Source organism: Lytechinus pictus, chromosome 5 (genome assembly GCF_037042905.1).
Source record: "Lytechinus pictus isolate F3 Inbred chromosome 5, Lp3.0, whole genome shotgun sequence".
NCBI lineage: Eukaryota > Metazoa > Echinodermata > Echinoidea > Temnopleuroida > Toxopneustidae > Lytechinus > Lytechinus pictus.
In genome coordinates, this window is record NC_087249.1 from 13,039,530 (window position 1) to 13,056,791 (window position 17,262).

Below are 17,262 nucleotides of genomic sequence, written 5' to 3' on the forward strand. Positions count from 1 at the left end.
TGATTAACCTTATGCCCAAGTTTCATGAACTAGGTCCATATACTTTCTAAGTTATGATGTCATTTCAAAAACTTAACCTTCGGTTAAGATTTTGAAAATAATTTTCCCAACATGGTCTAAGTTCATTGACCCTAAATGACCTTTGACCTTGGTCATGTGACCTGAAACTCAGGCAGGATGTTCAGTAATACTTGATTAACCTTATGTCCAAGTTTGAACTAGGTCCATATACTTTCTAAGTTGTGATGTAATTTCAAAAACTTAACCTTAGGTTAAGATTTGATGTTGACGCCGCCGCCGTCGGAAAAGCGGCGCCTATAGTCTCGCTCTGCTATGCAGGCGAGACAAAAAAACCTCTACCAAAAATCCACAAAAGTATACTTATATAATTATTGTCTGACTATATAGCACTTGGTATAAAACGATTATTTTACTGTATTTTTATACATACAAGCATGTACTAGACTTACAGCACTCAAGTCAACACCTGAGAAAATAGTTTGTGCTGTGTTTTAAGTTCTATTCACTGAGAAATGAAAATTACACACAGGTCATTCCAAATAAAACACATGAAGAGGTTGTTAGTCACCTATAGATTAAACTTGATCTTTATAATGAACAAAAATAAAAACCGTCTACTTGTTTCTTTGGAAAGGCACCAGCAGGCGCCTTTTGAATTAGAAGGTTACACATTTTTATACAATATGAACTGCAAAAGTGTGCAAATAAAACCTGAATTTTATTCATTCTCTGAGAATGTTGTGATGTGTTATGTGAAGTTAAACCATTATTAAGCAGGACATTACAAAAACACCATGTACAAATTACATGTCTTATCAATGAACAATAGTAGACATATCAGATTTTTTAAATTACAGGTATGACATTACATGATTATAAGGTGACACAACATGAGCTCCTGCAACATTTCCTCCAGTCTTAATGGCCAGAATTCTCAAAGGTGGTTTTGAAAACCCACGGTTGAGTCCATGGTTTATGCAGATGCAGATTTCCTGTATAAATTACACTTAATTTAGCGCGTATCGGGCGCGTGTATAAAAAATGTCCAATGCTGATGCACGCTTTTGTCACAGTGCGCCAAATTAACGCCTGTTACCATGGTTAGATATGCTATTTTATTAATGAGTCCACTGTTTGAAGAGTGGACTCATGAATAAAAAAAGAGGACTCATGCATAAAATAGCGTGGATAACCAAAACAGGCGTCAATTTGGCGCACTGTAACAAAAGGGCGCATCAGCATTGGACATTTTTTAATATACGTGGTAAAATAAGCGTAATTTATACAGGAAATCTGCATAAACCATGGACTCAACCGTGGGTTTTAAAAACCACCTTTGTGAATTCGGGCAAATATCTCAGAGGGCACAGAGTTAGAGTTAGGACTGCAATAGTCAGAGTTTTTGGTTCAGAATAATGTAAAGATTAGGATAAGGATTATAGTTTTGGAGGTTAGGGTTTTGTTTGGCTTAACATGCATATTTTCCATCAGAGTAACTGTCACCAGAGCAAATGTCATAGAACCGATAATAATATGATAATAATCAGGGTTTTTATGGTGTTGATTGATGATAAGACCAAAAATGTGTATAGAACTAAAATCAAATTCCATTCAAACCAATTCTTGGTTTCATTTCCATTCAAATATATAACAAAACAATATAAATCATTATATACAAATTAACAGATTGACATTTTAAAGAAAAGCCGTATAGTTACCGTACTGTACAATTGAACTGAAATTTTATTAAATGGAACAATAACAAGTTGCACTTCTCATATATGTAGCTGTACATTCACTTGGTATAACTTCTCAGATTGCAAACGTCAGTGTGTTACTGATGTCTCAAACTCTGTCACTCACATCCGTATACATGTATGTGGATGTCATGTGACTTCTCCAGCCAATCAGAGACATGTACCCTGCAAAGCACAGTGACAGAATATATTATATAGCCTACTTTTACAACTTTTGCTCATTCTCCTGAAGACAGCAAGAACACACAACATTGAGTTTGGGTGGCCATTTTCAGGACCGACATACATGTACAGTATACCCACAAAAGATACTTAGTGCACTGTGAAACCACTTCACTCAACCCTAGGAATGTTTTAAAGGGATGGTCCGGGCTAAAAATATTTATATCTAAATAAATAGAGTACAATTCACGAAGCAAAATGCTGAAAATTTCATCAAAATCGAATAACAAATAACGAAGTTATTGAATTTTAAAGTTTATCTATATTTTGTGAAAACAGTTATATGCACATCGTCATGAATATTCATTAGGTGGGCTGATGATGTCGCTTCCCCACTTTCCCTTGTTTTATGTTATTACATGAAATCATAAAAGTTTCATTTTTTTCATACATGTGTAAATGATGTGTCTCCATGATGATGAAATAAGTTGCGGCAATAAATAACGAATGCACTTCGTCAGTTGTCAATGAAACTGTTTTAGTTCTTGGTAGAAAATTTTCGAATTAACCTAATTTCACATATTAAAATACAAAAGAACAAGTGGGGATATGACATCATCAGCTCACCTAATGAATATTCATAAGACATGCCTCGAACTGTTTCACCGAAATAATGCAAATCTTTAAAATTCAATAACTTTGTTATTTGTTATCCGATTTTGATCGAATTTTCAGCATTTTGCTTTGTGAATTTTACTCTATTTATTGAGATATAAATATTTCCAGCCTGTACGTCCACACACAATACATATTTGCACACTTGTATTTAGGACTTTTTACAATAAACCAGGAAATAAATTGTGTGTAGATGTACATTATTTCAGCTAAACTCATCATTTTAGCTCAAGGATAAATGCAGTACAAATGAACAAAAATTATTTCTAAAATCCAGTTTTGAAAAAAAAAATCAAGAGATAATGCTTTCGTAGGTATGAAAATGTTTCTAGGCAACACTCTCTTTAATATTCTTCACAGATATTCAACTAGGATTCCTTTAAATCAGAATAATTCATTGTAAACGGCCATCATCGTTAATGATAACAGTCACATTTCCCCTGGGGAGGCCGTACGGCGAGTTGAAAACAGCCGTTTCATTTATTTTTATTCAAACCACCCATATATATCTGGTACAAAAAAATGTTACAACGGCTGTTTTTGACTCGCCTAAGGCTGCCGTAGGGGAACTGTGATTGGGCCAGTAATGATCATTAGATTACAATCATTAACAAGTATTCTCTATACATTACATTACATGGTACTGAATTCAAAGCATAACATGACAATATAAAGGGTTTAAATAATACAATCTAGTTTGACTAGTTTGGCTTTGGTACATAGCATAAATCAATTCAGCTGTTGAAAATTTTAGCACAAGTACAACTGCAGAAAAAGAATACTATTTTGTCATAAAGTACCACAAGAGTGACATTATGCTGACTGTATGCTCAAGGTAGTCAGTTCCAAATTATTAATAATTTGATACAATGGTGGGGAGTAACAGTTCTCCCGCAACATTGTTATACATGTAAATTTATTTATTGAATCACCGTAATGTTATACAAAGGCTCCAGGGGCAATGCCAGTATATTTTGATGGGGATAGGGGGGGGGGGGGGGGGGCTAGATGGCATAAAAGCCATACTTGGTCTTAATTGATTTAAAGTGGCATGTGCAGTTACATGGCCCAGACCGGACCTCTCCTATTTGCCTATTTTATCCCACCATTTTTCACTACTTAAAAAAAAACTCATGGTCCGCCCTGCCTCCCCCAAAGCTCTGCCCCTCTCTGCTCTGTTTGTTAACCATTGTATAACCCCATGGTATTCCTTACCTTTTTTATATTTTTTCCTTCGGCTTGAAATTTATCCGCATTGTGTTGCACTCGACCCAGGTGAGGTGAATGGGTACCCGGTAGGATTTATTCCTTGAACTCTTTAGCGCCTATTAATATGGCGGCTCAGCTACAGCAGGGGTAATAATATGATACCAAGTATCAAAGCGCAGTTGAGTATATGCACATAGTAACTGCGCTATATAAATGGGCATATTATATTAACCTTTACCAACTCAGTTTCCATCAGAATAATTCATATTTTGACGGTTGCAAGATTCTTCAGACTTACAGAAGGAGGCAGAATCAATTCCAAAAACAATGGCTTTGTAGCAGTTGCCTCTCTGCTCTGTCCATGCGAGGGGCTGTCTTGTAGCGAATAGCTTGGCCAATTCAGACTCTTGTGTTTGATCTTTTTTAGTGAGTTTGTGTTGGGGTGTTTGTTCAGAGATGGATTCTCGGGTATGCGATGAACATCTTAGTGGAGATTGGAGTAGTTTCTATTCGGGGATGATGCTGCCTTGTTTGTGGTTAAGATGTATGCCACAGTGATGACGAATCCAACAATGGTCAATCCCGCTGCGTTTGCAATAATCGCTGGAGCAGGCAGGTCCGAATACTTAATCCTACAGAAAAAACAAGATTTATTTGATTTAGTTGACAAACAAGATCTAAAATTTGGGCCATATCAAATAAAAGAGGTACCGTCAATATCTATTACCAAATTTAAATTATTGTACAATGATTCCAGACATACATGTACTTGCTGTGGCTCAAAGGATAAATCTCCGGACCTTGAACTGCAAGGTCCAGCACTCAAATCCCACCTGCAGCACTCATGTCATTCAGCAAGGCATTTATCTATATTTGCCACTTTTTACCCAAGAGTACTAGACGGGTATACTGTCGGAAGACGGAAGGGAAATGTATACCTTAATGTTTGAGTGCCTGATTAGGGTAGCTATGCTAAGCCAGAGTAACAGTAACTATAAGATGGTAGTATGCGTTGTATAAATTTTGCATATTACAATCAATTGCAATTTTCTTATTCAATATTATTTTTCACAAAATCTTTCAACATTCTGTCTTTCACAATTTCTTCCTTTAACACTGGTCAAGGTTGGATTCCCCTCTAGATTTTAGACAAATTTTATCTCCACAAAAAGGCCTGAGTGCCTCCTATTAAAGTATCAACATCAATTTTGAACTCATTCTGACTTAAAAAATGTTGTTATCCGCGCTATTTTATTAATGAGTCCACCTTCAAACAGTGGACTCATGAAAGAAATAGCGTAATTAAGCATGGCAACAGGCGTCAAATTGGCGGACTGTGACAAAAGCGCGCATCAGCATTTGACATTTTTTTAATATACGCGGTAAATAATCCTAATTTATACAGGAAATCTGCCTGAACCATGTGTTCAACCAATGGTTTTAAAAACTACCTTTGTGAATTCAGGCCACTGTTCCTTCCAGTAGGGAAGAACTGATGCGAGAAAGAAAGTCTTACCCTGAAAACATGATCTTCTCTAGGATGCCGATAAGACATGTCGCTGCTGCCATCGAGAGGATAGCAATACCAAAGAAGACATGGGATGATAAGTAGGATGCACGGAGTTGGCTTGAGGCAAATGGAAGTAAAAAGATTCCTAAACCAAGTACTAGCTGAAAATAGAAACAGGGAAAGAGAGAGAGGGGGGGGGGGAGATTAGAAAAATAATTATTTTGACATACATAATTTGTATTATTACTATTATCCTGATCACTATTATCACCATTATCATCATCATTGTCATCATCATCACTTTTATCACTATCATCATCGTCACTGTCACCATCATCATCATCATTTACATCATCGTCATCATCATCATTGTCATCATCATCATCATCACCACTACCATCATCATATGATCATTATAATCATCATCATCATCAATACCACCACTACCATCATCATAACCACCACTACTATCATCATCATCAGTACCAATACAATTATTAGTCTTAATAATGGTCATTTAAGCAAGATTGCTTTGTGGGAGTTTGTCAAAAGATATTGAGAAATAAGCATTGCCTATTGCCATAAAAGCAAGAAAGAAATAACCTTGACTCACTGGTGAACCTACTGTGTATGCATTATGTAGGGGAAGGCGGGGTAAGTTGAGCATAGGGGCAAGTTGAGCCACCACCCCCAGGCTAATAATGAATGAGTCAGACATTGTGGTGGTGTCATTTATTGATGACCCATTGCATAACCCTCAACCCCACCACATTGTTTTCAACTTTGAAACAAAAAGTACTTTGTTAGAGGGAAAAATACAAATTTCCGCCAAAAAAGTAAAAAAGAGTTTGAAATAGATAATTGCTTTTTACCCACACACGTCTTTGAATATATTATAGAAATAAGAACAATATTGTTAGTCCAGGTATTGATTCTCACTCTTGTCATAGTCTTTTACATGATGGATGCATAAGAAATGTATGGATGTGAAAATATCGCAAAAAGTTCGGACGGGGCTAATTTCGGCCAACCAACATGGGGCAAGTTGAGCCATGGTAACTCTTATGGTAATATATAATGAAAAATTAAAAAAACATATTAAGCCATTGATATGCAGGCAGAGAGGAGCAAATTCACATGACAGTTCTTTTACTGTTAAAAGATGTTAGTATTTATAGAGAATTAGCAAGTGAAAAGACTTTAAATGAAAAATTGACATCCTGGTTCTCCCGCATACATTTTGTACATAGTTTTTGTGGCTCAACTTACCCCAGACGGTGGCACAACTTACCCCACAGATGGGGCAAGTTGAGCCATTTGACATCAGTTTTTTCAAAGGTCACAACGATTTTCAATGTGGGGGTAGAAAGATATATAAAGGTGAAAAATATTTCCCAAGAATCAAATTTAAAGGCAAGGTACTTATTTCTACAATATTACTATTCATATCAATTCTAACATGCAAAATGCAAAAAGTGTCACAACTTACCCCGCCTTCCCCTATTCTCAGTTAGAACACTACCACAAAAAAGCAAAGATCATAAAAATCACACAATGAACTATCACAAAACATTAACCTTCTGGTGAACCTAAATGCAGCTTATTTTTAATAAAACAACTTTCAAAATATAAACAAAATGATCAGGAAGAATTTTTATTACCTTTATCATTAATGATTATCCATATTCAATAGGGTTTAAATTCCATCACCAAAGTCAAATATACATTGAAATGTCAAATTGTTGTCATCATCTCCAACCTTGATGAAATATTTTTTTAAATGGGTAGGGATATGCAAGCCCATGAAGTGTAAGAGTTCTCTAGTCAGATACAAGCTGAACACAACTGGCAAAGTCCACTTTCTCTACCACTTTGTCACCAGTTTCAAAAGGAGCGAAAATAACAGAATAAAAATGACTACCCCCCACAAGCCAAATTTTAAGCATTTCTCATGCCATGTGAAGAATACCAGTAATTCAATTACAGCAAGCAGATGACACAAGGGAGAAGAGTGACCCCCCCCCCTCTCTAGACCCTGCCCCCATCCCATAAACACACACTCACACACACACACAAAACCCAAACAGAACACAGTCATAAACTACCTGTAATAAGAACATGGACACCGTCGTAATTCCTAACCAGCTATGAAGACTGTATAAGTTAGGGATTCCATTAGCGTTGTGATTTTGAAAAACGGCCGTCAATCCAACAGACATCATGATGGTGGCTAGTAGAAGAGCCCCAGCGTGGGTTGCCTTGACAGCGATGCGAGGGACATCGACACCAGTGAAAATACGGTAGATCATGGTGGCTGAAAGGGATTAAAATGAAATAATAAATGAAAGAAACAGCTTAGACCCATCGTGAGAGGCACATTTGGAGAGCTCTTCCTTCATCAAGAGTTTGTTGTTGATCTTCAATGACAAATTTGATTTCAGCCGATCAGATGCATGGATTTTAGTAGCTGATAACAGTTGTCAGTGAAAATCACTAAGATAACACTTGATGAAACATTTATTATTATCATTATTATTCATTATCATGTCCATTCATATAGTGCAGGTGCCCATCTCAAATCCAACAATATTCCAAAATTAGATTTATAAATCTGTAATGAAAATATGCCAATAGAAAATGAGTATCTAAGGCTTGTAACCAGGATATCCCCCGGAAAATCGACAGTCTGGACGGTGTGGAGGATTGTCCCCCGTCTCCCGGTTCTATCCCCCGGGTTTTTCGAAGAAAGAGCGACCTTGGCTCGTAATCCGAGATCGCGCACCCGTTTTAATCATAAGTGCACATGCGCGAAATGTGGTGTCAAGAGAACTGCTTCCGCTCAGTACTGTGCTAGTGGTCGGCTAGCTGCAAGTAATTGCATTACGTAACCATGCCAATGACCTAGCCCACTCATCCCCCGGTGCCAATCTCCCGGACACCGGGGGATGTATGGACGGTCGGTCGTAAAGAGATAAGATTTCTCTCCCCCTTCCCCCGGGTGACAGGGGACAGTCTGAACGGCCTGAATGTTCTCTGATCAATGGATGGAGGGTGAGAGAGGAAGGGAGAGAGAGATGGAGAGAAGAGTTTGACTTTTATTATTTTCATGTTCAATGTTTTATTAACTCTCTTCATATTCATTCTTTATTACTTGTAGTATTTCATTATACCTTCTATGGAAGTTACTTATTCCAGGCATTTCCAGCCTTTTCAGAATTCTGCCATCTCTATCCATAGTGCACTTGCTACAAGCTGTGCGTTCAGAGTTGTCACGTTATGTTATAATGTGAACAATGAAATCAATCTTCAAAGGGGAAGTTCACCCTGACAATTTTTTGGGGGAAAAATACCATAAAAAAATAAAAGATGAAGGCTTGAGGAAAACCCATTAAAGATTAAGAAAAAGAAAATTATTAGAAACTAAGCTTTTGATTTGTGATATCACATACGAGCAGCTGCCCCTTATGTTATGTAATATCGAATGCAATTTTTCTTCAGGGTTCATTATTTCTTTGAAATAATTCTTTCAGAAGCAGCAGTGGAATGATTTGTCTCTTCAAATACTGAAGGACAATTGAATGCCATTTAAAACTTTTGAAAGAATGACATTTCAATGATATTTTTAATTCACGATACACTGTATATGGAAACTAGCTCGCATACAGTATGACATCACAAATCAAACAATTAAAATTGTAATAACTTCTTGAATCTTTGATGGATCATGGACTTTAACTCCCAATATCTTAAATTATTTTTTCCGCTATTTTTACGATAAACTTTTTGTAAGGGTAAACTTCCCCTATAAGCTTGAATTTTGAGAAAGAGAGAGAGAGGAGGGGGGGGGGTGGGAGCGAGAAGTGATTCAATGAAAGGTCTATTACTACTTACCATTTCCATAAAGAAAAACCATTGATACTGTCATGAGGAGTGGATGGAGGTTGAACTCTTGACTGGAACCATCCCATGCAAACCCACCGAGATACCTTCCCATCCACAGTCCAATCAAGATGCAGGACACCAGACCAAGAAGCTCAGCCAGGAGCACCAGAGGAACAAACAGCTTCGACATCTTGCCTCAAGATCAATTCTGATTTCTAGAAGGAGGAAAATACAGAGCAGTTGAGTTTCAAAGGGGTAAATTTTTCTGAACGATATTGGTTTTAAACATGAAATTTTTAAGAAAATTTAGGTTTGATGTAAATCCATCAACACATCAAAGAATATGACACTTATGAAGTTTTAAGGTATTTGAAAATAATATAGCTCTAGTTAAACTCACAAAGCAAAATGCCCAAATTTTTATCAAAATCTGATAAGTATTCATTGAATTTTAAAGTTTAGCAATATTTTGTAGAAACAGAACTGTACATTGTCATGAATATTCATTAGACATGCTGATGTCACATCCCCATTTTCCGTTTTCCAAAGTTATTACATAAAATCATAATTTTATTTCATATTTTCATACATGTGTGTACGATACATATCCCTTATAATAAATGTTGCAGCAATCTAACGCATCAAATCAGTTGTCAATCAACTTTTTTTTATTCTTGGAGGACAAAATTTGAATAAACATAATTTCATAGAATACAAAAAAAAGTGGGGATGTGAAATCATCATTTTGCTCTTTGAATATTCATGAAGACATGAATAGAACTGTTTCATCAAAATAGCCCATATCTTTAAAATGACATAACTTTGTTATTCCTTGTCCAATTTTGATCAAATTTTGAAACTTGATTATAAATAATTATTATTGTAATAATTATTATTATAATAATAATTATTTATAATCAAGTTTAAAATTTTGTTCTTTGTTAAATAATAATTTTTATCTATAAATTGTTCTTCAAAACGGCATTTTGCAATATTGCTTATCAAAGCTACGTCATAGCAAAGCAGTTCAAGGGTCACATTCAGACCGCAGGTCCCTATGCTAATGAGCAAAAAGGCCAGATTCATCCAAATCATCTCATGGCTGAATCCTTCTTGCAAAATCTCGTGATTCTTGAGATTTTCTTTCTCTAAGAATTTACCTGATTTAAACCTCAAGTCAAATGAAATATCATTGCACCATCAGAATGATCAGATAGAGTAAATGTTACTCTTTCATATTGGTCATTCATTTTGTATACAATATTTTGATAAATAAGTGAATTTCTGGCCTGAAAATGTGCCTCAAAACTGAATTTTCTTCCTCTGTTTTCTTTTACAAATTGTGAAAAACTTTTTATTTTGAGCCTCAATGATATCTATATCACCATAAAGCTGAACTTCTGTACTTTCTCACAATGCCACTCTTGATATGTGGCACCTTTTAATCGGGTCAAGATCACATTTTTCCCACCAAGGTACAAGACGAGATTTCTGAAATTTTGTAGTTGCATGAAATCCAGAGTTCTGATTGGCTGGACAAGGTTCACGAAACAACAGGCGCGGGTAATTTGAGGAGATTACCACATGGGAAGTGTGACCTTCCCATGAACCCAGGCACCGGAACCGTTGGAATTTGCCAGTGTGTGGTCTCTTTGACCAATCAGAGTGCAGTATTCTTGTTTTCAAGCTGCTTTTTGTACTGGGCCAATGAAAAGTGTGATCTTGACCCGATTAAACCAATTCTTATTTTTGAAACCTATACCATTTTAAAGCACACATATTCAGCTTTATCATGATCTAAAAATAATTTGGGCTCAAACAAAAATAAAACGTAAAAATAGCAGCATTTGTCAGGTGAAAATAATTATTTTGTAGCATATTTTAGATCAAAAGTTTAACCTATATTACAAAATCTTTGAATAAATGCAAACACATGACCTAAAAGAATGATTCTTCTTCTTTACAATAATACCAAAATCTTGAAATTCGATGCCCAATTAGAGCAGTGATGACCAAATGAAAAGAGGTGTTTTGGTCCGCATCAAGCTCAATAAATATGCAAAACTTCTCTAGTCATGAATATCACTTGGATGAAAGAATCCACTTTCTTGGGACCTGCCGACTGACTGGTCAAGCCTATTGTGTGCGGTGTTTACGAATGGATCGAGGGATCTACACGATATCGGTCTAGTAAGAAACCTCTCAGTTTTCATATTTATATTGACTGTTTTTTTGCACATTAGGTTATGAAGTTGTATAGATAAATAAAATCAAACAAATTTAAGTGATTTCTATTACAAAACTTTTAAAGATGGATTTCCAAGACCTAGGGCTAGGGAAATCCATCTTGTTCATTGAATGAGTGACTACATGTATAGCCTAGGTCTCGCTTAGGCATGTATGATATGGGAAGGGTTTCAAGGCTTCGTGATGATAGGGAGTTCGGTGAAATGCCACTTTCAGAATTTGTATCTGTCTGTGCACCCATGTATAAAATTAGGGATGCCACCCCAAAAATTGAAGTGTTGTAAATCAAGTTTTAAATAGTGTAAACTGGAATAAGCTCTGAAGCACGAGTAAAATGACACCAAGATCATGAAAATTGGACCAGGGGTTGCCGAAATACGGCCAATTCAAATTTTGAAAAAAAGGCAGATTTCCTGCCAAAAAGTGGCCAAAATTGCAAAAATGTGATTTTTGCAGTTTTTAAAGCTACCTATTTTAAAACTTAATGAAGTATAGAGGTTGCTTTTTCTTGGGTCACCTAACATGTTAACCACCAACAAGTACCTGAAAAATTGGGTCCAAACTACTTTTCGTTTTCATATTAACGGAGTTCAAAATATGGGAAAAACACAAATTTTCACCTACGGCACCAGAGGAAATTGGCAAAAATGACAAAAATCTAGCTAATTAATATGCGAAAATGGCTTAATTTGAAAGTGGATGGGCAATTAATCACAAAATTTCACAGAGATGTAGCGTTTGTAATTTTGATTCATATATGTTGTTCTTGTGAGCATATATACAATAATATGCAAATGAGGGAGTAATTAAATATTCATTTGTACATAACGAATGGGAAAATTGCCTAATTAATATATGCGAAAATGATATAACTTGAACAGGGATAGGCAAATAATCACCAAATTTCACAGATGTGCAGAGTTTTTAAGTTTACTTCAATATCTGTTGTTCTTGGGACCATAAATATAATAATATGCAAATTACATGAAGGTAATAAATATTCATTTGTACATAACGAATGGGAAAATTGCCTAATTAATTTTAAAACTGATTTAAATGGCAAAAGACAATGTTTGATAAAAAATATTATTTATTAAGAGGTCCTTAAGACTACATGTGTAGGAAATTTAATATTAATCTCATATTGATGTAACTTCCAATCCATACTAAAAACTTTTTTATATCACTCATTATAGAATACATGTACTTCATCAAAAAAAATTCAATAACATTTCCCACTACTAGGGAGTAAATACAATAAATGGATCGGCAGATTAACGTAAGAGCGCACGCGCAGTAGAAAAATCATTGAGCTGGGGTACGTGGTATCATTTTATAACATACAGTGCAATGTACTTCACACATACCCCTGGCCTCGCCCTTGCAGTTAGCCTTGGAAGTTGGGATGTTAACTACTTTTCCTCAAATAAAAATAAAATAAAATTGATAAATTAACTCAAGAAAACACAGCTCAACACTCATAATTGTCCTATACAAAATAAAACGTTCAGCATACTTTGCAAAATACCACTGAACACAGCCACAAACTCAATACAATACATGCACCCCACACATTCACTAGCTACATGTAGCTATCACACATCAAAATCATCCGATGACATGGGCAAAATCTCGAACAAAAGTAAAATTTTCTTATCTAAATGACCGCATCTCGCACTAAAAATTTCACAATCGCATTTTCTTAACATAATAATTAAGAAATACAGGGTCTAAAAAAGTGGATTTTTCGGCGATTTTGCAATGTTAATGGATTTTGGAAACATGCCGTCACATAAAATTGACACTTCCGCGAGCCAATGCAGGTCGACATTTTTTGTAGCCATGGCTGGATTCCCCTTTAAGGACGTTCCACAGTTAAAGGAGAATGAAACCCTTGAAACCAGCTGAATCCATATCAAAGAGATAAATCAAAGAAACATATTGTTGAAAGTTTGAGGAAGATTGAATGAATAATAAGAAAGATATGAGCATTTGAATATTGAGATCACTAATGCCACGTAGATCCTCCCATTGGCAATGCGACCAAGATCTGTGATGTCACACACGTTCAACTCCCTCATTACTTTAGTACTTATTTCACTTATATTCTCACTTTTATAGAGTCTATCACAAGGTGAGGTGTTCTCTTTATGAGAGGACAAGTACAGAGGTTTCACAACATTATATCATTGATGAATCGTTCGTCATATGATTAGAATGAGCAAAAAGAGATGTTTTGGGGTATATTTTCAGTGTCCAAAAGGGGAGAGTTGTTCATCTGTGACATCATGGATCTTGGTCGCATTGCCAATGGGAGGATCTCCATAGCATTAGTGATCTCCACATTCAAATGCTCATAACTCTTCTATTGCTAGTCCTATTTTACTCAAACTTTCACCTATCAACTTGTCTGATTTTTCTTTTCCTTATAAAACAAGTTTTTATTTGGGTTGGATTCCCCTTTAAAATGAAGTCCATGTCATTTTCACCAAATTTCGCAGAAAGTTACTTTGGTATCTATGCATTATGAAGATGCAAAAAATAACATAGGTTCATGTGCTTATTTTTTCTCTATGGCTCTTCAAAGTCACCGTATTTGAATGATATGCAATCTTGCGCAATCAAGAGTATTATGCCTCTCTTAGACCTCACAAATTCACCAAATGAGTTTAAATCATCTTTACTCAGTGAATACTGCATCAAACTTCATCAAATTCTCAAGATATATAACAAAGTGTATACCAAAGTAAGAGAAGGTCTTTTAATTGGTAAAACTATATCTATTTGGAGTCAACAGCGCCCTCATTTGGCAAGGATGGTGCAAAAACTCAGAAAAAACAAATCTTCAAAGACGTGAATCTACTCAAAAATTAAATAAGTATTTTGTAATCTGCACTTTTTTTCAAAATCCATGTCATTCGGCTAAATTGTAGAGGAATGCATATCGAAGGTGTAGCGAAGTTAAAAATATGAGGTCCATGTGCTCGTTTTTTTACTGTGAGTGTCCAAAGTGAGGCGAGTTGGCATGAAAATCGCCCAAAATGCGTACAAAACGTGCAAAAGTCTAATAATGGGCAATTCCACATGGGAGAGGGTAAAAACAGTAAATTTCAAAATTAATAATATGCATCTGAATGTGAATGTCCTGTATACACAAAACCTTATATTTTAAGGAACTGAAAACCTTTTTCAAATATCTTTTACGGTTTTTGCTGAACGATCTTTTGAATTTGATGACCATTTTCAATTAGAGAACATATATTTTACATTAATTTGGATAAATTTGATAACAAAAAAAAAGTTTTACTCTTTTGGTTCAAAATCATCTAATGTTGTGTGTGAAGGTGTAATAATTACCACTAGCAAATGTCTTTATCAGGGGTATTTTCAAATTTCTCAGAGAAAATTTTGCAATCTACTACAAAACGGATGTAATTCCGTTACCATAAAACTGAAAAAGTTTTTCCTATGAACTAAATACTTACTTCAATTTTATTAAATTCTGAATTCTCTGATTTCATGTGACTTACTAAAGAGTTAGCAACATTTTTTTGAAATATCATTTCTAATTCCGCTGTAACTGTGGTAACGGAATTACATGGTAACGGAATTACCATTATCATATCTTTGAAGGGGTGTGCGTTAGCCCATTTTGTTCCATTGGCATGTTGATATCTTAGCTGTAGATCATAGTTATAAACATTAAAAGCCTTCTGATTAGTAAGTACACTCCAAATCAGGATGAGATTGTACAATTACTTGACAGCAAGCTCCCATTCAGTATGATATTCCGAAAAAAGGCAAGATAATGTACATTGGCATTAAAAAAGTATTTTGAAGGAAACAATGTAGGTGAATGCCTTAATACAAAGGATTAATGGGCAATCACTTCTTGGGGAGAAGTAGAATGATTATGCAGGATGATCTAAACAAAATTGTCATCCAGATTGATTTTGCAAAAATGTCACTGCCAAGAACCAGTTCTAATGAGATCCAAAATACTGGACGCACAATCACGACGAAGTGACCATGTTCACTGCGTGTGCCTTGGAAAAGAATGGCATTCATTTTTTTGTAATTGCCTCTGATCAACTCACTCTCAACAGTCTTTAATAAACTTTTCAGTAAAAAACATCTGGGATGGCTGGGAGTAGTTCTATGCTTCAAAGAAGTTGTTATATTTTTCAGATGGTACTGCCTAATAATTTATGCGATAACTATTGTGTAACTCTCCTTTCATCGGAAGATTGGAAATTCTTTGCAACAAGCCATGGTGAGGGACCAGACTCTGGCATTGGCAAACAGTGTAGTAAGCAGTAAAAAGTAATGAGTGGAAAAGGTTGAAGAGAGATCCAAAATTTGCAGATGTTGCAAGAGTCACATGCCAAAAACATCATACTAAATCTTGATACAGATGACATTTCCGAAAGTATGGTGGATTTTGACAAAGATATTCATGATGTCTTAAATTAGCACCAAACCAATACTGTTCTCCACCCCTATGCAATGGATGTTCAGAAACATGCAAAGTCAGCATCATCCAATAATCACTGCTTCAGGGATGGAGTAAGTAATAACAATGACCCTCCAAGTGAGGATGATACACAGAATGAACACTCCTCTAAGGAGAGGATGGTGATAATGTTGAGACCAACAGTGTCATCAGTAACAAAACATCTGAGAACTGCAACATAACAGAAGACAAACTCAATTGGAAATGGGTAGAAATGTACAGCATTCTGCTGTGAAAGAAATGCAAAGAGACAGTGGTAGTATTCTGAGATACATTTGTTCAAGATAAAATAACATATTTTATCTCTATTAAAAAAAGTGATATAAAATCACCTAAAATTCGTTCCGAAATGGTATTCTAATAACCATTTTGTCTTCGTTTTATCTCTGTGACACGTACCTGTTTATGAAGCAATTTCCATGAGAAATGCCGTTTTTTTATAGCACTCATCTCATTCAACCAATGAAAAGCGTTTCTGCCATGAGTTTCGGCAAATGAGTGAGATTGCATCAAATCAAATTCTGTGCTTACAGGGATTTAATTGAAAAAAATGAACAATACTTTATTTTAGAAGTCAATATCACATCATTTCCTACCTCATTTCATTTCATAGACAATATTAGTCAATAAAATTATTTGAAATATTTCTTTAATCTACAAGAATAATGTTAGAGTAGTACTCTCATGATTAAATAATTTATTATTTTTCCTTTATTTTTATTTCAAAGTTTTGAGCGAATTGACCTAGAAATATTGCTGAAATTGAAAATGGATAGAGAGAATAGCCTCCACCCAATTTGAAGTTCATGTTTTTTCTTCAGAGGAATATTGGCGCAGGCACATCATCTGTGATGCAATGGTTGGATACGCGATGAACATGTCTACATCCTAGGCACTGCTTTGTCACATATCTTTAGATACAGAAGATAAAAATTCATCTCGGATACATTTTTGTATTTTATATGAAAGATAAAAAAAATTAATAGAGATAAAATAAAAAATCATGGCCTAAGAAAACCAACTCAGGTCATGAATATGACATATGATCATAAAATCACTGCAGTTTCTTATGGTCACATTTTGGAAATACATCTGTTAGGAAGATGTCTGATATTGACTTTGTACTCAGATCTGCTATAATTGCAGTCCTCAGTGAGCCACATAGAAAATGAATCCTTACCTTTTAAGAGAATTAGATTAATTGGTGCACTAATTAAAAACAAATTTATTGCTTAGTTGTCCACAACATTCTTTCAAAATGTAAATGTCAACACTATTTTCATGTG

At 35.3% G+C, this 17,262-nt stretch overlaps 1 protein-coding gene across 1 annotated transcript in view; it reads right to left on the reverse strand.

The window, feature by feature from the left end:
- Nucleotides 1-1,746: 1,746 nt before the first annotated feature.
- LOC129260498 (lysosomal membrane ascorbate-dependent ferrireductase CYB561A3-like) overlaps nucleotides 1,747-17,262 on the reverse strand; it is a 31,205-nt gene continuing 15,689 nt past the window's right edge. The window contains exons 2-5 of the mRNA XM_064099846.1: nucleotides 9,226-9,431; nucleotides 7,440-7,648; nucleotides 5,341-5,495; nucleotides 1,747-4,456 (exon numbers count right to left, since the gene is read on the reverse strand). Coding sequence (XP_063955916.1) covers nucleotides 4,309-4,456; nucleotides 5,341-5,495; nucleotides 7,440-7,648; nucleotides 9,226-9,406 — 693 coding nt within the window. The 5' untranslated portion in view covers nucleotides 9,407-9,431 and the 3' untranslated portion in view covers nucleotides 1,747-4,308. The remainder of the gene's footprint in view (nucleotides 4,457-5,340; nucleotides 5,496-7,439; nucleotides 7,649-9,225; nucleotides 9,432-17,262) is intronic.